This window comes from Dendropsophus ebraccatus, chromosome 14, assembly GCF_027789765.1.
Source record: "Dendropsophus ebraccatus isolate aDenEbr1 chromosome 14, aDenEbr1.pat, whole genome shotgun sequence".
In the NCBI taxonomy this organism is placed as follows: domain Eukaryota; kingdom Metazoa; phylum Chordata; class Amphibia; order Anura; family Hylidae; genus Dendropsophus; species Dendropsophus ebraccatus.
In genome coordinates this window covers 9,564,697-9,585,987 of record NC_091467.1, presented here as the reverse complement: position 1 = coordinate 9,585,987, position 21,291 = coordinate 9,564,697, and the positions used below count along the sequence as shown (strand labels likewise).

At 47.7% G+C, this 21,291-nt stretch overlaps 1 protein-coding gene across 3 annotated transcripts in view; it reads right to left on the bottom strand.

Annotated features, from left to right (window-relative positions):
* Positions 1–21,291, bottom strand: part of BAIAP2 (BAR/IMD domain containing adaptor protein 2) — a 111,081-nt gene that overhangs the window by 64,104 nt on the left and 25,686 nt on the right. For all 3 annotated transcript variants that reach the window (XM_069952624.1, XM_069952621.1, XM_069952622.1), the window contains exon 2: positions 7,305–7,380. In XM_069952624.1, coding sequence (XP_069808725.1) covers positions 7,305–7,380 — 76 coding nt within the window. The remainder of the gene's footprint in view (positions 1–7,304; positions 7,381–21,291) is intronic.

Genomic DNA, 21,291 nt, shown 5'->3' with positions numbered 1-21,291 from the left:
CAGCCGCAGCGCCATACTGACGCATGCCTGAGGAAGACGCTGCTGCCGGAACATTGCACTTCTGTATGGCTTATGTATAGCTTATATGTGACAGGACCTACGACTGACAGTGTGATTTACATATATGACTAAATACAGTGAGAGCATAGCGATTACTGCACAGTTACTGTACATCCAGTGACTCACAAGTCACATCTTCCTCTTCTATCACCTTCCCCATTTGTCTCAATTATGAAGACTTCTCCCGGCAACAACTCATCCCCACAGAATGCGGACAAACAATTTACTCACTCCAGCACCATCCTCATCTCTATACAAAATCCCCATCTGTTCCACACTAACAGTGCCCGCTTTGTGCTCCTATGAAATATTTAGACCCAATAAGTGCCCTCAAACAGTCTACGCCCTAATACAGTAGAAAGGCCAACATCTCTGCCCTCATACGGTAGATAAGCCCCTCTCTGTGCCCACATATAGTAGTTAAGCCCCCTCTCTGTGCCCACATATAGTAGTTAAGCCCCCTCTCTGTGCCCACATATAGTAGTTAAGCCCCCTCTCTGTGCCCACATATAGTAGTTAAGCCCCCTCTCTGTGCCCACATATAGTAAAGCCCCCTCTCTGTGCCCACATATAGTAAAGCCCCCTCTCTGTGCCCACATATAGTAAAGCCCCCTCTCTGTGCCCCCATATAGTAAAGCCCCCTCTGTGCCCCCATATAGTAAAGCCCCCTCTCTGTGCCCACATATAGTAAAGCCCCCTCTCTGTGCCCACATATAGTAGTAAAGCCCCCTCTCTGTGCCCACATATAGTAGTTAAGCCCCCTCTCTGTGCCCACATATAGTAGTTAAGCCCCCTCTCTGTGCCCACATATAGTAGTTAAGCCCCCTCTCTGTATCTCCATATAGTAGTTAAGCTCCTCCGTGCCCCCATATAGTATGAGCACCCTCTTTGCACCACATAGTAGTTAAGCCCCCCCCCTTCTCCATATAGTAGTTAAGACCCTAGCTATGCCCACATATAGTTAAGCCCTCTGTGCCTCCATATAGTAAAGCTCCTCTGTGCCCCCATATAGTATGAGCACCCTCTTTGCCCCATATAGTAGTAAAGGTCCTCTCTGTGCCCATATAGCATGAGCACCCTCTTTGCCCCATATAGTAAAGCCTCCCATTTCTATATAGTAGTTAAGACCCTAGCTATGCCCACATATAGTTAAGCCCCCCCCCCCCTCTGTGCCTCCTCATAGTAGTTAAGCCCCCTCTCTGTGCCCCCATGTAGTATGAACACCCTCTTTGCCCCATATGGTAGTTATGCCCATCTGTGCCTTCATTTTTTATAGGCGCTTTCTATGCCCCTCCACATAGTAGTTGGGTCCCCTCCAGTGTCTTCCCTCCCTGCATCAATCCAGCACCACTTTTCACTTTCACTCATCTTGGGCGCTTACAGTTAAAAGGCCCACTGCACAGAGGCTGCTTGGACCGTGGGCCTTTGGGTAGCCGCCCAAACCGCCTATATTCTAATCCTCATTGTGTGCCACACTTATGTAGTCTAATTCTGCAGTCACTGACTGGCAATGCCTTGTGTGATCTGATACTGCCGCAGCTATAATTCACGTCAGCAGTAGAAATCATGGTAAATATGTTCCTGCCGGTTCCAGGTCGGCTATGCAAAACTCATATTTGCCAGGTGAAAGATGGCACACAAGTCATCATCTGGCTTCAGCCATTCCCATGACAAATTAAACAAACACACAAAAAAGAGACATCCGACACTATAGCAGGAGACTGGTGAAGGATTAAGCACAGACTGAAGGGGTTGCGGAGGGATTAGCTTGGCCGGCACTACGGTCATCTGAGTTTGTACATGACCTTTCACATATTTCCAGCACGGACAGCAGGAGGTGCAGCAGGTCAGTAGACTCAATGCGGAGAGTGTGATGTGTACTGGCAGAGTCCCTGAGGAGAGGAAACAATACGTCCCACTAGGATCCTGGGTGTAGGTTACAGTCGCATGTACTGGACATATGTAAAAGACTTGAATCAGAGCCTAGAAGTATAAAGCCTTCACGCTAAAAGAGTCAACTTCGCCCAAACAAGAAAACAGGAAACCCAGGATGCATCAGCTACCGGGAGGGGAGTACAAACCAGGGCATGCAAATGCACCATCATAGCCAGCGCATGCAAATCCACCATTATCATAGCCAGAGCATGCAAATCCACCACCACAGCCAGCGCATGCAAATCCACCACCATCACAGCCAGCGCATGCAAATCAACCATCACAGCCAGCGCATGCAAATCCACCACCACCACAGCCAGCGCATGCAAATCCACCACCACCACAGCCAGCGCATGCAAATCAACCATCACAGCCAGCGCATGCAAATCCACCACCACAGCCAGCGCATGCAAATCCACCACCACAGCCAGCGCATGCAAATCCACCATCACAGCCAGCGCATGCAAATCCACCACCACCACAGCCAGCGCATGCAAATCCACCACCACCACAGCCAGCGCATGCAAATTCACCACCACAGCCAGCGCATGCAAATTCACCATCACAGCCAGCGCATGCAAATTCACCGTCACAGCCAGAGCATGCAAATCCACCACCATCACAGCCAGGGCATGCAAATCAACCATCACAGCCAGCACATGCAAATCCACCATCACAGCCAGAGCATGCAAATCAACCACCACCACCACAGCCAGCGCATGCAAATTCACCATCACAGCCAGCGCATGCAAATCCACCACAGCATGCAAATGCACCATCACAGCCAGAGCACGCAAATCCACCACCACAGCCAGAGCATGCAAATCCACCACCATCACAGCCAGAGAATGCAAATCCACCATCACAGCCAGAGCATGCAAATCCACCATCACAGCCAGAGCATGCAAATCCACCATCACAGCCAGCGCATGCAAATTCACCATCACAGCCAGAGCATGCAAATCCACCACCATCACAGCCAGGGCATGCAAATCCACCATCACAGCCAGAGCATGCAAATCAACCACCACCCCCACAGCCAGCGCATGCAAATTCACCATCACAGCCAGCGCATGCAAATCCACCACAGCATGCAAATGCACCATCACAGCCAGAGCACGCAAATCCACCACCACAGCCAGAGCATGCAAATCCACCACCATCACAGCCAGAGAATGCAAATCCACCATCACAGCCAGAGCATGCAAATCCACCACCATCACAGCCAGAGCATGCAAATCCACCACCATCACAGCCAGAGCATGCAAATCCACCACCATCACAGCCAGAGCATGCAAATCCACCATCATCACAGCCAGCGCATGCAAATCCACCACCACATCCAGCGCATGCAAATCCACCATCATCACAGCCAGCGCATGCAAATCCACCACCACAGCCAGCGCATGCAAATCCACCACTGGCAGGAAAGAAGAGCTGTTTTTATGTTTATTTTCTTTGTTTATTGCTATGCATCAGATTCTGAAAATACAAACTGCCGTCAATACACGGAGAAAACCACTATGCATACAACTTAAAAGGTTCAACTGACAAATCAACTGGTGTCAGAAAAGTTATACAGATTTGTAAATTACTTTTGTTTCAAAATCTCTAGTCTTCCAGTACTTATCAGCTGCTGTATGCCCTGCAGGAAGTGGTGTATTCTTTCCAGTCTGACAGTGCTCTCTGCTGCCACCTGTCAGGAACTGTCCAGAGCAGGAGAGGTTTTCTGTGGGGATTTGCGGCTGCTCTGGACAGTTCCTGACATGGACAGAGGTGGCAGCAGAGAGCACTGTGTCACACTGGAAAGAATACACCACTTCCTGCAGGACATACAGCAGCTGATAAGTACTGGAAGACTGGAGATTTTTTAATAGACGTAATTTACAAATCTGTATAACAAGTAAACAATTTTTTTCCTTCTCCAGAGTACCCCTTTAAGTGTCCCCACATGGATGGGAGTTACTAATGGTGACTCAAATTCCTCTACAGTATCAGGAAAACCTCTGTTGTTGGGCATATACAGGTCAGAGAGGGGTTCCCATCGTTTGGGACTCCCCATGCAGTGGCTCTCTTTCTGGCACACATGTACAGATGCTGTAAATAACTGATGGGAACAACCCTTTAAGTAATTGCACCCCTCATAATTGCCAACACAACCCCACAAACGGGGCAAGATGATACGGACTGGGACATACGGACGTGGAGTCAAACTATATAAACACCACAACAAACCACAAAAACTTATAGCATGACCATCGCTTCCCTTTTGGAGCCCAACATGGATGTGCTAACCCCCCCCCCCAGCTTGGGTAAAGACCCCAACTTTATTACAGGCGTGAACTCTGCAAATGCAAATGCACAGCAATAGCAAAAAATAAAAAATTTTATAATAATGAAAGAAATAAAGAAAAAAAATTAGATCCCAACATATTCTGAAAGTTTGTTCTTGCCATGTCTGTGGTTGCCCCCCCCCCCCACCCGCTCCGCCTCGGTAGGTTACACAGACAGCGATTCCAGCGAGTTTGTCAGTATGTCAGCACCCACACAATCCATCTGGGCAGGTGACTGTATTATGTACACAGAGGGCCGTGCAGCTTCATCGGCTAATCTGAACAGAACTAAAGACTCCAATAAGCCAGCTCTACCTAATCCTCATCAGCGGCATCAGGAGCGGCTCCGGGGGAGGTGGGAGCCACCGCCGACACCGCAGCCTATGGATCTGACTGCTCCCAGTGTATCTATTATATAGGATGGGGAATGACAGATGGCGACTAATAACACAACAATATAATACACACAGAACGCTCGGGGGGGATAACTACTAACATGTGGCTCCACCTTTTATTAACATGGAAAGGTACAACCCATAAGTCTTCTTTCTAATTGTCTTTACTGCTTATTATCCCTTTAAGACTTAAAGGGGGAAGTCCAGTGTCGGACATTTTTTTTTATTCCAAAAGAGGTGGTGGCTAAACATAACACACACCTACCTCCCTGGCTCCAGTGCTGGGGTCCGCAGTTCCACGGCTGCTTCCTGGTCTGAGTGGGGACCTGGGTCATGACGTGTCAGCTCCACTCAGACCAAAAAGCGACCGTGGAACCGCGGACCCCAGCACTGGAGCTGGGGAGGTAGGTGCATGTTATGTTCAGCCCACTCCTCCCTGGTTCTTTTGAAAAAAAATGGCCGACACCGGACTTCTCCATTAAAGTGAAAATGATAATTTCCTAGCAGGCAGGGGACAACATAATAAACAAGCAGTACTTACCTCTCCCTGTGACTCCGTAGTGCTGCATCACCGCTCCGGGACTCCTGCCGGGCTCAGGGATCTCCTCCTGACGGATTGCCCGCTCAGCCAGTCACTGGGGTGGGACACCGCCGCAGTCACTGATTGGGTGAGCCGACAATCCATCAGCCGGGGCGAGTATTTTCCCCTGAACTTGACGACATAGGAACACAGGGAAAATAAGTTCCGGCGGCGGTCCAGGAGCCTGTGAGGCAGCGCATCAGGATGACAGGGAGAGGTAAGTAGCACTTGTTTATTACAATGGCCCACAGCACTTGCTGGAAACTTTTCATTTTGCCGGACTACTCCTTTAAATCATTTAAATTCTGCTACTTTTGAAGCCGTGTGGTAGAAGTGACATCATCTTTATTTTGTGGGTCAGTACAATCACGGCCTCCACGGCCGTCACAGAGGCTTTCAGAAACCATGGCAACGGACTGGCACCCGGTGACTGTGTTACAGGAGTTCTGTCTGCAGAAGTGACACCTGTGAAATATCCATCTAGATCAGGGGTGGGAACCTCCGCCTCCAGTCTTAACCATGCAGCCCGCTTGTGTCGCGCACGGTGCAACATTTTGTTTTTTTGTAGAAACTGGGGGAATTTTTAAGAGGGGGATGGGGTTAACTACAATATTAGGGGCATCATGGGGGATTTACTACACTTCATGGGGAGCAACTACAATACTAGGGGCATCTAAAATACTAGGGGCATCATGCGGGGAAAACTACAATACTAGGAGCATCATGGGGGGCAACTACAATGCTAGGGGCATCATTGGGGGGCAACTACAATGCTAGGGGCATCATGGGGGGCAACTACAATACTAGGAGCATCATGGGGGGAAACTACAATGCTAGGGGCATCATGGGGGGCAACTACAATGCTAGGGGCATCATGGGGGGCAACTACAATGCTAGGGGCATCATGGGGGGCAACTACAATGCTAGGGGCATCATGGGGGGCAACTACAATGCTAGGGGCATCATGGGGGCAACTACAATACTAGGAGCATCATGGGGGGAAACTACAATACTAGGGGCATCATGGGGGGCAACTACAATGCTAGGGGCATCATAGGGGGTAACTACAATGCTAGGGGCATCATGGGGGGCAACTACAATGCTAGGGGCATCATGGGGGCAACTACAATACTAGGAGCATCATGGGGGGAAACTACAATACTAGGGGCATCATGGGGGGTAACTACAATACTAGGAGCATCATGGGGGGAAACTACAATACTAGGGGCATCATGGGGGGTAACTACAATACTAGGGGCATCATGGGGGGAAACTACAATGCTAGGGGCATCATGGGGGGTAACTACAATACTAGGGGCATCATGGGGGGAAACTACAATGCTAGGGGAATCATGGGGGGTAACTACACTACCAGGGGAATCATGGGTTGTTAACTACAATACTAGGGGCATCATGGGGCATAACTAACACTGGGGGCATCATGGGAGGGTGTTACTACAATATTAGGGGCACTGGGGGTGCAATACTTTGCTTTGCCCGTGGTGTTGCCAACCCACATTACACCACTGCCTCACACAGTATAACACATTGGGTGCGATGGCCGTGTAGAACGGCCGTCAAATCATTTAATAAATGCCCATATGGCAAAAGTTCCCCACCCGTGATCTAGATGCTGTGGTTGTCAATGTCTGCAGCAGCATCTAGAGGGTTAAACTACTAGGACCCAACCTGGAGAGTGTTTGTGCAGTCCTGAGCAGAATAAAAAGAAAACCATAAGATCAGTCAACAGTCCAACTGGTGATTGTTTCAAAGTACAAACAAAATAAAAAGAAAAAAACCCATGAGGACATATGGCCAACGCCGATCGCAGGTGCCGCATCACTTCAGAATTCAACCTGAAGCGAAAGCGTTCGCCTCTAAAGATTTCAGAACAGCCGTCCAAGCGGTAGACTATAAGTCCTGGCGGCCGCTCCACTTTATCGGGCGCCAGTTTTGATCGGAGATCCAGGATTTTGGAGAGCAGTATTAAGCGTCACTTACTTGCCAAGGCTTTCTCGTAATTCTTCCCCATGGCAATGAAGTTCCTAAGGCAGGGGTTAAATTGTTCCATAATAGTCTGAAACGGAAAAGAAACAAACAGCCATTAGCCTTGTGATCGCCAGACGCTGGTCATAAACGCCCTGAAGTCCGCGTCTCTTATATGTCAGCCAGTCAGGGTAAGGCTATATTTACACGTCCATAAAACCATTGTTATTCAATGGCCCTGTTCACATGTCCGTACGTGTATACAGGGCCGCGATCCGTGCCGCAAAAAAAAAACAAAAAAAAAAAAACGACATGTTGTAATGCGAAGCACTACAGATGCACTTTCGTAGTGCGGGCCGTGGCCACAGGTCAGCGGTTGCAGACTGCACTACGGGTGTGTGAATATAGCCTTACAGGTAGACGGCACCTACCTAAGGTGGCTTTACACCTTCAATAACCAACGGTCCTCCCCATATACATGATTGTTTGGCACTGGCCTGTGTTCTCTATGACCAATTAAATAGATCTGGTGGCATATTTCTCAGAAAACAAAGGGGTCCAACAGTGATATTTCATTGCAACCAACCCCTATCTCTACAGATATCATTTGTCAGTGGAGTCTTGGATGACCCCTATGAAAAAGGTTCAGCTGACATTAAAGGGGTACTCTGGGGGAAAAACTGTTTTCAAATAAACTGGTATTAGAAAGGTATATAGATTTGTAATTTACATCTATTTAAAAATCTCCAGTCTTCTAGTACTTATCAGCTGCTGTATGTCCTGCAGGAAGTGGTGTATTCTCCCCAGTCTGACACAGTGCTCTCGCTCTCTGCTGCCACCTCTGTCCATGTCAGGAACTGTCCATAGAAGGAGAGGTTTTCTATGGGGATTTTGTCCTGCTGTTGACAGTTCCTGACATGGACAGAGGTGGCAGCAGAGAGAACTGTGTCAGACTGGAAAGAATACAACACTTCCTGCAGGACATACAGCTGCTGATAAGTAATGGAAGACTGGAGATTTTTTAAACAGAAGTAAATTACAAATCAGTATAAACTTTCTGACCCAGTTGATTTAAAAAAAAAAAAAAAAAAAAACATTAAAATTTAAACACCTTAAAAAATTCTTGAAGCATAATGGCAGCAACATTTATTGTCACTCAGAACTGGTTGTTACGGACATCAAAATTCTAAATAAAATAAAAAAAAAAAAAAATTCTGTAAAAGTCTTTTATAATCCCTCTAAGGAAGTTTTAGGAGTTTAACAAAACGTCTCCTTGTGCTGCGCAGAATCTCTTCACGTCGGAGCTGGCGGCAATGACAGCAGAACGGTGTATGTGCTAACACTACAGAGCGGTGGGTAGGAGGGAAGGAACGTTCACACAGTCAGAAGGTAACACAGCATCACGTAATATCAAGAGAAAACACTGAATAATTCAACCAACTGCAAGAGACAAGAAAAGGAACTTTATGTACGTACACGGAGTCAGAGGACCCCCTCCCCGAACCATGGTCCTATCACTGTACACACAGGTCAGAGTGATAGGCTATTGGTGATCAATCCAGAATTTGTCCAACGTTGGCTCCGAATAGGGGACGTTTTGCTTGACCTTTGTCGGCCAGTACCGTATCATTGCCTCCTATTCCACGGGACGATTATCGGCCAATCGGAACGATCGGAACTAACAACTATCGTTCTGTGTAATATGGTGAACGATTTCAGGTTAACGAAAAATCTAGTTTGCGACTGTTTATTGTTAGTCGTTAGAAATCGCTTAGTCTAATAGGACCCTATTACACGGGAGGATTATAGTGCGAAAAATCATTAGATCATTCTAATTTAAACGGTAATCATCCTGTGCAATTGCAGGCAACAATCGTTCACGTGTCGTTGATCGTTGATTTAGATCTGAACCTAAAATCATTGTTCGCTGTAATTCCACATTCGTTCGCTCAAGTTCCGCATTTGTTCACGAATCCCTCAGCGTAATAGCACATTGTTCATTGTTTTGCTGAGATCAGATGGAGGAAACGATCATAGTAACGATTACAATAACGGATGATCGTAACTAATGGCACGTTTACACTGAGCGATAATTCGCCCAAGCGAACGATTAACGATTTTGAAGTAACAAGTGTTTTCTATAACAATCAGCGTTTGGACAGAACGATATATCGTTTGGAAAAATAGATCGTTTAAAGATAACTTGAGCCCATCTCACACACGCGGTAAATCGGTGAAAGACTGTTTACATGAAGCGATCTGCTAATTTTTAGCGAACGACCAACGACGATTTGAGAACATGTTGAAAGATCAAAATGAACGATTTCTCACTCGTCGCTTGATGGTTCGCTGTTTACACAAGCCAATTATGGCTCAAATGCGATCGTTATTGCGAAAATTTGAACGATCATTTTTTCGTGTAAAGGCAGCATAACGATTATCGTTCTGTGTAATATGGTGAACGATTTCAGGTTAATGATAAACAAACAAACAAACAATCTTTTTGCCATCGTTTATAGTTAGTCGTTAAAAGCCTCACTCTTTTCGTTGGACCGAACTCCTCTAATTCCTCTCTCTGGGTTCTCGCCAGCACCCTCGCCATACACTTCCCCTCTGTGGGTTCTCTCCCTCGCCCTACACTTCCCCTCTGTGGGTTCTCTCCCTCGCCCTACACTTCCCCTCTGTGGGTTCTCGCCAGCACCCTCACCCTACACTTTCCCTCAGTGGGTTCTCGCCATCACCCTCGCCATACACTTTCCCTCTGTGGGTTCTCGCCAGCACCCTCGCCGTACACTTCCCCGCTGTGGGTTCTCGCCCTCGCCGTACACTTTCCCCCTTGTGGGTTCCTGCCATCACCCTCGCCCTACACTTCCCCTCTGCGGGTTATCACCATCACCCTCGCCCTAAACTTCCCCTCAACTTCCCCTCTGTGGGTTCTCGCCAGCACCCTCGCCCTACACTTCCCCTCTGTGGGTTATCACCATCACCCTCGCCCTACACTTCCCCTCTGCGGGTTCTCGCCATCACCCTCGCCCTACACTTCCCTCTGTGGGTTCTCGCCATCACCCTCGCCCTACACTTCCCCTCTGTGGGTTATCACCATCACCCTCGCCCTACACTTCCCCTCTGCGGGTTCTCGCCATCACCCTCGCCCTACACTTCCCCTCTGCGGGTTCTCGCCATCACCCTCGCCCTACACTTCCCTCTGTGGGTTCTCTCCCTCGCCCTACACTTCCCCTCTGTGGGTTCTCTCCCTCGCCCTACACTTCCCCTCTGTGGGTTCTCGCCATTACCCTCGCCTTACACTTCCCCTCTGCGGGTTTTAGCCATCACCCTCGCCATACACTTCCCCTCTGTGGGTTCTCGCCCTCGCCCTACACTTCCCCTCTGTGGGTTCTCGCCATCACCCTCGCCGTACACTTCCCCTCTGTGGGTTCTCGCCATCACCCTCGCCCTACACTTCCCCTCTGTGGGTTCTCGCCATCACCCTCGCCCTACACTTCCCCTCTGTGGGTTCTCGCCATCACCCTCGCCCTACACTTCCCCTCTGTGGGTTCTCGCCAGCTCCCTCGCCCTACACTTCCCCTCTGTGGGTTCTCGCCATCACCCTCGCCCTACACTTCCCCTCTGTGGGTTCTCGCCATCACCCTCGCCTTACACTTCCCCTCTTCGGGTTCTCGCCATTACCCTCGCCGTACACTTCCCCTCTGCGGGTTCTCGCCAGCACCCTCGCCGTACACTTCCCCTCTGTGGGTTCTCGCCATCACCCTCGCCCTACACTTCCCCTCTGCGGATTCTCGCCATCACCCTCGCCATACACTTCCCCTCTGTGGGTTCTCGCCCTCGCCGTACACTTCCCCTCTGTGGGTTCTCGCCATCACCCTCGCCCTACACTTCCCCTCTGCGGGTTCTCGCCATCACCCTCGCCTTACACTTCCCCTACGGCAAGACACAGGGGCAGAGACCCTACAATCCGCATATCCCTATAGGCTCGGGGTTATTACTGCAGCCGCAGTCCTGTATACTCTATAAAGTGGCGACACTTGTTTATTTAAGAAATATGATGCAATCCTCTTGCGGCTGCAGGAACCCACTCAGCGAGCTGACGTCTGTGTACAGAACATGCCGGCTCTTTCATTTCCTATTAAAAAAAAATTATAAAAAGTACATTTCATGCTCCGACAACGCTGATTTTTCATTGTTTCCATTAGTACAGACCCTATGATACAGCGCGCCCTCTCCGCTCCTCGGCAAGAACCGGGGTCACGCTCCACCCCCTTAGGCCAAGAGGAATGTGCTGTAAATGTATGTGTTGTATATATATACAGCCCGCCCCCCCCAAAAAAAATATCTGCATCACTGGGGTATCCACAATGTAAAGGCTCCATAGACCTTCAATAGTAGACACCGGAACAATTGTTTGGAGGGTCAGTTGTATCTCACACCCGGCCCCCGTCCTTCCCATACACAGGAATGTTCAACACTGCTGAGTGATCCCATCTCTATGGGAGAACTCTGGCTTCAGCTTCTCTCTCTGAGAACAAAGGAGTCAGATTGATGTGTCAGTGTCTGTGTCCATTACACCAATGGGCAAACTGCGGTGAGCAACGGGTACAGCCAACAAAGGTATTAGTTGTATGGGGACCTTTAGTCCCCCAGCTTGGCCAGAATCCTCAATGGCAAGCCTTACACCTGGAGCATCACCCCCTGGCAGTCAGCACCTGGAGCACATGCCCCATTTCACCCCGGCTTCTGCAGAGGACCCTCAGGCCAAAGCCTCCAGCCATGCAGATATCCCATAAAATGAAAATACAACCCTGCAAAAGGTCAAGGAGGCAGAGCTGTGGACTCTTCTGTGTAGTTCCATAGCAGTCACTGCTACTGTCTCTATGACAAGGTTTTTCTTTTTGTTTTTTACATTACCTTAAAGGTACGCCAGAGGAAAAAAAAAATTAAATTAACTGGTATCAGAAAGTTATATAGATTTGTAATTTACTAACACTCAAAAGTCTCCAGTCTTCCAGCTGCTGTATGTCCTGCAGAAGTGGTGTATTCTTTCCAGTCTGACACAGTGCTCTCTGCTGCCACCTCTGTCCATGTCAGGAACTGTCCAGAGCAGCAGCAAATCCCCATAAAAAACCTCTCCTGCTCTGGACAGTTCCTGACATGGACAAAGGTGGCAGCAGAGAGAACCGGGACAGACTGGAGAGAATACACCACTTTCTGCAGGACATACAGCAGCTGATACGCACTGGAAAAATGGGCTTTTTTAAAAAAATACATAATTTATTAGGCTGCGTTCACACTATGTATATTTCAGTCAGTATATTTCAGTCAGTATTGCAACCAAAACCAGGAGTGGATTAAAAACACAAAGGCTCTGTCCACACAATGGTGAAATTGAGTGGATGGCCGTCATAACAGTAAACTGCCATTATTTCAATACAACGGCCGTTGTTCTAAAATAACAGCAAATATTTGCCATTAAATGGCGGCCATCCACTCAATTTCAACGCTGTGTGAACAGATCCTTTCTGTGTTTTTAATCCACTCCTGCTTTTGGTTACAATACTGACTGAAATATACTGACTGAAATATACGTAGTGTGAACCCAGCCTAAATCTGTACAACTGTCTGACACCAGCCAGTTAAAAAAAAATCCCCCCCCTCCGGAGTCCCCCTTTAAAGGTGGGGTCTCCACCTTTAGGTTGCACTTGATGTTCTACACCAAAAACACAACTACCACTGGCAAACGGCCCCTTTAAAGGTGAACCTCCCCACACACAGACTTCCCGCTCCGCCTTATGGCTGGCTTCCAGTTCTCATGCCCCCAGGTAAAGCAATCAGGTCAGCAGTCAAAGGCGCCTTGTCAAAACAGCTTGTTCCTTCCCATGCCCTTTACTGTGTCATTCACACTGACTGGAGGAGCGCGGCGAGGGGAAGAAAATATTAACCCCGTCCAGCCCTGCACTAGATGAACGTCCTGAGGGGAAACTGGGCAACAAGTACAGCGACTACTCCAAAGCAGGAGCACTGCCAGGGTCCTAAACCTCCCCCCGTATCTATACATCTACATTATAGCTATATATACACACACACACACACACACACCAGCCAGACCACTGCTTTTAGAGCAGAGTGGTGGTCGGTAACCTAGACAACGAGCTGTCACCAATAAGAGCAGCATATCAGGAGACAGGTTTCCTAATTGATTGTAGGTGCAGAAATATAGAACATGATGAGTCCTACAAGTATAACTATATTAGCAGAGATGGGAAAATCCATTGAGATCAATTTTGTTGGGTTCCAGTCAGAGTGAGGCCCTGGCCCGAGGGTTCACGGTGCAGTACAGTCGCATGGTTTCTGCAGCAAAAAACAAACCACTGTGGATGTATTGTAGGACTCCCCTGATGAAGTCGAAGGGAAAAACCTACATAAATCCATTGCAATTTGCGGTTTATAGATTTGAGGGGTTTTCCACCAGCATGTGGATAAGATGGATAAGATTTCTTTAATCCCATCTACTCTGCTGTTACTGTATATATATATAGCTAATGTAGCTAAGAGGAGGGGGGTAGAGGACCCACAGCAGCAGACATTGCCTCCTGTCATGATCTGCTGTTTGACCCACGCAGGCCACCATACCAGGTCATCCCCTCTCCCCTCTCTCAGACCGGGCAGTAGTAAGACGTCCTGCAATGGTGAAGAGGAATGGAGGATATGCAGTATACAGTGAATGCCGCACATCCTCCATACGGTTACGCAGCTGTATGAGGTCAGAAGGGCGGCCTCCCCTTACAATGCGGCCCCTGCCATTATTAACTCATATGTAGGTCATGTAGGATATGTAGTGCGGAGATGATTGACAGGCAGAGAGCCATGACCAGTCACAGGTGGTTGCCCGCCCAGCTGACTAGTTGCCGCCTCTTTCCGGGCCTCACACGGTATAATAAAACATTTTCCGCAAGCTGCACAGTATATCTATACTCTACTGCTGGGAACCATATTGGCACAATTAATGTCATCGGTTCAATTTAATGTCTAGAGACATCTAGGAAAGTTGGTCAAACCGCACTAGTCTGGCAAGACCGACCCACAAATTATTATGTATTTTTACAACTTTTCACGTTGGACTTCAACATGTCCACTGCAGTAGCTCTGGCCGATGCAATTTCTCACTCACTCTCAGCCAAGACCATCACACGTCATGGAGGAGTCAAAGCGAACAGTGGATGTCGAATGAGCGTCTGGCCGACAGTCAGACCTCCTTCACGCATCTGTTGTCCTACTGGTAGCCACGGACCTGCGGCTACAGCCGGGACCATGGAGGTGCATCCTAGCTGTGTGAAAGGGCACATTCAAGATAGGACACGTAGAGATGTGTGTATGGGGCCCATAGGAATTAGGGAGCTGTGATGTGCCCGGACAGAATTAGCAGATGTATGAAAGGGGCCTTAAGGTACACAGGAACCCCCTCAGTTATGGAACTACAGAGGTGACGGGGCCATACAGAACGAAGAGAAACGTTGACCTTCTGGTGCTGGTTTAAGTCTTCCCTCAGTCTGAGGACCCAATGCTTGTGGGGACAATAGGCAGCATAACATTACGCACATAACATGACTGTAAAGATACGGAACCATGTACAGATTTGTCAGTCTGAGGACCCAATGCTTGTGGGGACAATAGGCAGCATAACATTACGGCCAGTACCCATGATCTTGTTTGGTAACACCGCAGTGACTGTAAGGATACGGAACCATGTACAGGTTTGTCGTACCCTCTGGAACAGGAGAGGAGACCCAAGTGTGCCAAGACCAGCCTTAGTGCCCCCACTGGGACCTCCTTGGTTTATGGCGTAAAACACTCTGCAAGTATGAGACAACGAGGCCATGTAGAGCGGACTAGCCATCGGCACATGGTAACAATCCTTGTCCCATGGCTCCACTTTTTTTTTAAACAAAAAACAGATTCTAGGAATAAAATATGGAATGATATATGACACGGCAATTCCTAAAAAGATTAAAAGTTATTCGAGAAGAGGAACTTCCAAACCTCAGAAGTGATGGGGACGGAGAAGCAGAAGACAAGGTCTGATCCGCAGTGCCCCTCCCAGATAACATGAATCATTGCTTTTCTTACCGTAACCAAGCACTCGTGGAACAACAAATAAAAGGCAGAATGACACAGAAAAAAAAATTCTGAACAACTGTGTGACTCAACAGCCTTGAGGAACAAAAGCGCAAAACATAGAAAAAAATGAAAAGATGATGTCTCTCGATTCTCTGTCACGGGGACATCACGCCTATCACTCATACATGGAGCTCGTCCTCAAACACCTTACGGCAGATTATATCAATACCCCAGGGACTGGGACGGTTTTGGCATTAAAGGTGGTGTTCAAGGGATAAAAACTTAAAGGGGCAGAATTGGTTAAATAAGTGGTAATCATCGAACTGATGCCACTGCTGTTCTGACAGTGATCTCCACCCTCTGGTCTTCTGCTTCAAGGAATCGCTCACGATTGAGGCAGGTCACAACTGAGCGGACCTGTCAGACTGTTCAGGTTCAGCTACTTTCTCCAAACCCGAATGCTCGGCATTTGACTCTCCCACCACTGCAGTTGGATGCAGCCCTAGGCGGTCGTGGAAGACATGAAAACAGCCTGTGGTTAATGGCTGTATCCATGTTTTCCAGGACTCACTAAGGCTGCAGCTGCGGGGAGCCAAATGCTGAGCGGTCAGGTTCGGAGAACGTTGCTGAACCTGATCAGTTTGGCATCTCCTCTTACTAGTAATCACGGCTCCACTCAGAACAAACAGGACATAAGGATTTCATCTATTGAATTCTTTAAATACCCATGTTACACCCCAACGTCACAGGCCATGTATCAGGCCTAACACACAGGGTCCCATTTCACAGGAGTGAAGGGATCTCTCCATTTTGTGACCGAAACCCTCTGGGTCTGGCTTTTCAATTACACTGAGACTTTATCACATTTTCAGATCAAGACATTCTATTTCCCCATCCTGTAATCACCATTTTTTTATGGACTAGTCCCTATTAGACAGCCACCCAACGCTGCACTAAGAATGGTCCTCAACATGTATGTGGCTGCTATACATTGGGATACAATTGGGGGGGGGGGGGGGGTGAGTATATACAGTTCATCACAAAGCATAGTTGCTTGTAGGATTATAGCCTGAATGAACCTTTCACCATGAAATGTATATAGATATCCCAGACCCCCCCCCCCCCCCCCCCCCCCATCTCCAAAACCTTGACAGGTCATTGAGTCCATATACAAAAAACCATTGTGCTCTTGCAGAGTTCATCGCCAGGGATAGGCATATACCTATCCTAGGGTAATAGAAAAAGACCACTTAGTCTTGGTATTTCCTTATGTTCCTATAAACATGTGGGAATGACTGTCCCGACACAGAGGTTCTTTCCTAGATGTTCGCTCTTCCTGTAGACACCAAACAAAGCTCTTCTCCATTCTGTCCACAAAATGCCTCCTGGTACAACCAGGCACATGCTGATCCGGGCAGCGGGAGACGCAGATCCTTTAGAAAGTCACAATAACCTGAGCGATCAGGATGTATTGTCGTTGTGCTATTACTGCAAACACAAACTGTTGTCCTTCGTTCCGGACTGTCGACAGACTGTCCAGCGAATGTTGGAAGGTGACCCTAGATGACATAATAGTCACATGCCGAACAGGTTACATAACTGCACTGTGTAAGGATTAAAGAAAATAAGAAGACCATCAAGTTTAGAGTCTTCTTCTGGATTAACACAGCAGGACAATCACAAGGTAGTAAGTGGTGATCAGCCAACTTGCCGAAAGTTCGGGTTCGACAATGTTCTCCCTGTAGACCACAAACCATACTGTACAGGCTGTATCCATGCTATTATGGCAATCCTAGGGCTACATCCAACTTCTCCTGATGCCGAGAGTCAAATGCCAAGCATTCAGGTTCAGACAAACAATACTGAACCCAAACTTTTGTAAGTTCACTCATCATTAGTAGTAAGTAATCTGAATGGCGGTGGTGCTCTTTATAGACTCCATAAAAAGCAAGATGACCCCCTTACTACAAAGCACCATGGTTGTCCCACCTGCCGAAAATTCAGATCTGCTTTGCTGTCTCCCACTGAAGTTACACATTTCCAGGGACAAGCCAAGCCCTGGAGATGTTTGTGACCTGAGAGGGTGACAGTGGAGGAGGAATAAACTATACTTACCGCTCCCTAAGGTCTCGACCACCTGAATGGCGTGTCAGGCTAGCCACCACTCCCAGAACCGAGGTCGTGGTCGACAACCTAAGTAACAGCTATCAGTACAGAAGGAAGGGGCCAAACTTCAAAACTTCATATAATCTAACAAAGGTTTAGGTGATGGGAATACCACTTTAAGGCAAGTCATACTATTACGACAGGGGGATGGTGCACGCTCAAGATTGGTGCCAGTCATCAGCAGCAAGGGTCATCTGCTATGGCCAGGATCAGCGTGTATGGGCACACTGTCAAAAAGACACAACAGAGATGGCGCTAACTATCAGGACCGTTCCTAAAAGGTTATACTATCTATGGTGAGGTTTAACTCCGATGAAACGGCTTTTTATAAAGACTTCTGACTAGTGCACACTCCAAAAAATGTGACTCCTGAAATAAAGCCTTGTTGCCACACGTTAGATCAGAATGAGCTCATGCTTTGATACGGTGCCAGTCACACACGGTATCGGCGTTCTGAGCGAGATACAATGAGGCATGACAATGCTTAGCAGATGCCACACAGTCTCAAACACTTTTCTTAAAGGAGTTGTGTACCTGCAACCTCGAAAGTGTACGGATGCAATATGGAAGTAGCAAGACAAAGGCTGCTCCAACGTGGAGGATTGGACAGAATATATTAATAAAAACATTAAAAAGGCCAACTACTATCGACAGTGGATAAAGAGTAGAGAGTAGTGTGACTGGAGCATGAGTGAGTCCAACTGTTCTGAAGTTGGAAGCAGCCCTAGGAAGTCTGGGAAAACATGGATATGTTTTCCCAGACTCCCTAGGCCTACATCCAACTTTTTCAGCCACAGGTAATCAAATGCTGTTTTGGTGGCTAGCGCATGGATTCCGGATGATGATCAAAGAACCACAGAAGCCTCTGCAACAAGAATAACCCTTTAAGGGACTCTCTCTGATAATATTCAGGTCGTACCACAGCATGACACCATTATGGACTAGTGTTGAGCAGAGATGCCAAACTGCTCGGGTTTGGCCACATTTTAGAAACCGGAACTCTTGGAAGTTGACTCTGACTGCAGAAGTTGGATGCAACCATAGGAGGTCCTGGAAAACATAGCTGTATGGCTACATTGAGGTTCAGAGAGTGTTGCCAAACAGTTCGGGATCTACACTCAACACTATTATGAACCCTTGGCGGCATCTAAATTCCCAAGATGCCGGCAGTCAAATGCAGAGCGATCAGGGATTTGTAAAGCCAAACGTACTGTGAATTTACTCATATCTAGTGTCTCTAACTTCTCCAGATGCCAGGAGTCAAATGCTAAGAGTTCAGATTCCGAGAACGTTGCCGAACTAGAACAGTTCAACAATCCAAAAAGCCAGAACCGCAGCAGTATACCAAATCTACTCAACACTAGAGATGATCTAAGAAAGTTTGGGTTCATAAAACTCTGAATACTCAGCATTCAACTCCTGATGGCTGGAGACGATGGATATAGCCTATGGCCCCAAGGATGCATTTACACATTCTGTGAAGTTGTCCATGATCACGGATCCACAATTTTATAGCCCATTCTTTTTATTGAGCTATTCGCACGTTCCGTTCTTTTTTTTTCACGGATCCGCGATCAGTTCCTCAGACGAATTCATGGCACGGATTTCCCGATAGAAGTCTATGAGAGCCGTGTTCTTCACGGATTGCACGGAGCGGACATACGTTTAGTCCGTGAAAAACATGGATGGGATGTAATCAGTGTATTTTAAAAAGTTTTGAAGATCCTTGAAAAACACGGACAAGGATACAAAACTGATGCAACCACAGATGGATTCTTCACAGATCATGGAGGTAGACCGCGAACTATATACACGGACCTTGAAAATTACTGAACGTGATCTACTGTAGGTACCAAGAGTCAAAAAGTTCACAAACCTGAACCTCCTGTAAATATGCTCATCTCTACAAGCAGCGTACACCTCCCCTACTCGGCATCACGCTGACAGACAGACGTCTCTCAGGAGACGGCACATTAGCCAACTCCTCTCTGCAACATCTGGAGACGATAGGGAGATATTATCTGGTACAAAGTCTTGGCTCGCTGTCAGAAATTTAGATTCAGTAGACTGTATCTTAATAACCAACTGAACAAGTTACTCTGCGGCAATCCCTCTAAATCAACGCTGAGATCCCTTCTACACACCGCAGAGCCTCTTCCCCACAGAGACGCAATACAGATTCAGCTGCCGAGCTGATAATGTGTTCTTGCCGATGTAACTGGTCTCGTCCAGCCAGTTAAATGGGAATTAGAGGATCCTAGGGGGAGATTTATCAAATATGGTGTAAAGTGAAACTGGCTCAGTCGCCCCTAGCAACCAATCAGATTCCACCTCTCATTCCTCACAGAATCTTTGGAAAATGAAAGGTGGAATCTGATTGGTTGCTAGGGGCGACTGAGCCAGTTTCACTTTACACCATGTTTGATAAAACTGGAGGCATACTGCTGTCTCAGGACAGAAGAGTGACTAACAGGGCCGGGAGCCAATGGCTCTTGGCCCTATCAAACACAGAGCTGCATTTAACTTTATGTTCTCCTGATTAGGAGTTTATACAGTTAAAAAGCCAGCCTCAGCACCTGGGGACACTTACCCAAATGCTGGTGCTGCTCCAGCCTGCTAAGTAAGGCATCTGGAACTCCAGATAGCCCCCCAGGGTCCCATTCCGGGCTGGACACCTTTCAGAAAAAATATCGTAAAAGGTGTCCATGCTCAACAGAACTCTGTGGTTCAGGAAATCTATCCGGATTTCCAGATAAGTAAACTGGATAGATTTTCCTGAAGCGTGAAGGGAGCCTAAATGTCAAAACGTGGCATTCTCCTACACAGCCACTGTGCTCCTGACAATAGTGTTTTCCCAAGTTAAAGGGGTTGTCAAGGATTTAAAAAGCATAGCTGCTTTTTTCCCCCAAAAAAAACAGCACCCACTCTGTCTGTTCTTAGGTTGTGTCCATTGACTCACTTCAATGGAACAGTGCTGCAATACCACACATAAACTGAGGACAGCAGTGGTGCTCAGGCACAGATTGTGGTCCTTATCCAGAGCACCCCCACTATGCCTGGTCCATGTTCTAAGCGGGAGCTTCTCAATATACTTATAATTATTCACCAAGACCACAGAGCTGAATACCGCAGCAAGCAAGGGAACAGTATCAGCATCAGGTTCCGGACATATGGAGGCTTGAGACGTATGCCAAACTAACAGGTGTGTTGGTCACCAAGACCAGGCAAAGTGCCACAGAGGCTTCAGAAACGCAATTTGTTTTTTTTTAAGCCAGTGATGTTTTGAATCCCTTTCCTGATAAGAGTCCATATGGTCCCACATCACTACGAGCAGCATACAGTATGCCTCCGCCAACAAGACCACAATCAGGTTTACAGCGTGTCGGAGTGTAAAGATAAGTGTAACGTGAGAATGCTGACGTCCGATCATTCGGCATTTGAATACCAGTGGCTGAAGTAGTTGGATGCAGCCCTAGGAAGTTCGGAAAAGATGGATACAGTCTATGGCCTGTGGCCAGGACTGTGGCCAGGACTCTCTGCATCTAACATCAGCTAGCAGCCTTTCATATAATTGCTTGTACTATACATTATACAAAACTTCTCCTGGGCTATAGTGTAACCTTTGCGACACACGGCCCTCTAGGCTTTGTTCTAGAATTCATGCGACCTTGTATTATTCCCCATCTACCATCCGGGGTAACAGCTG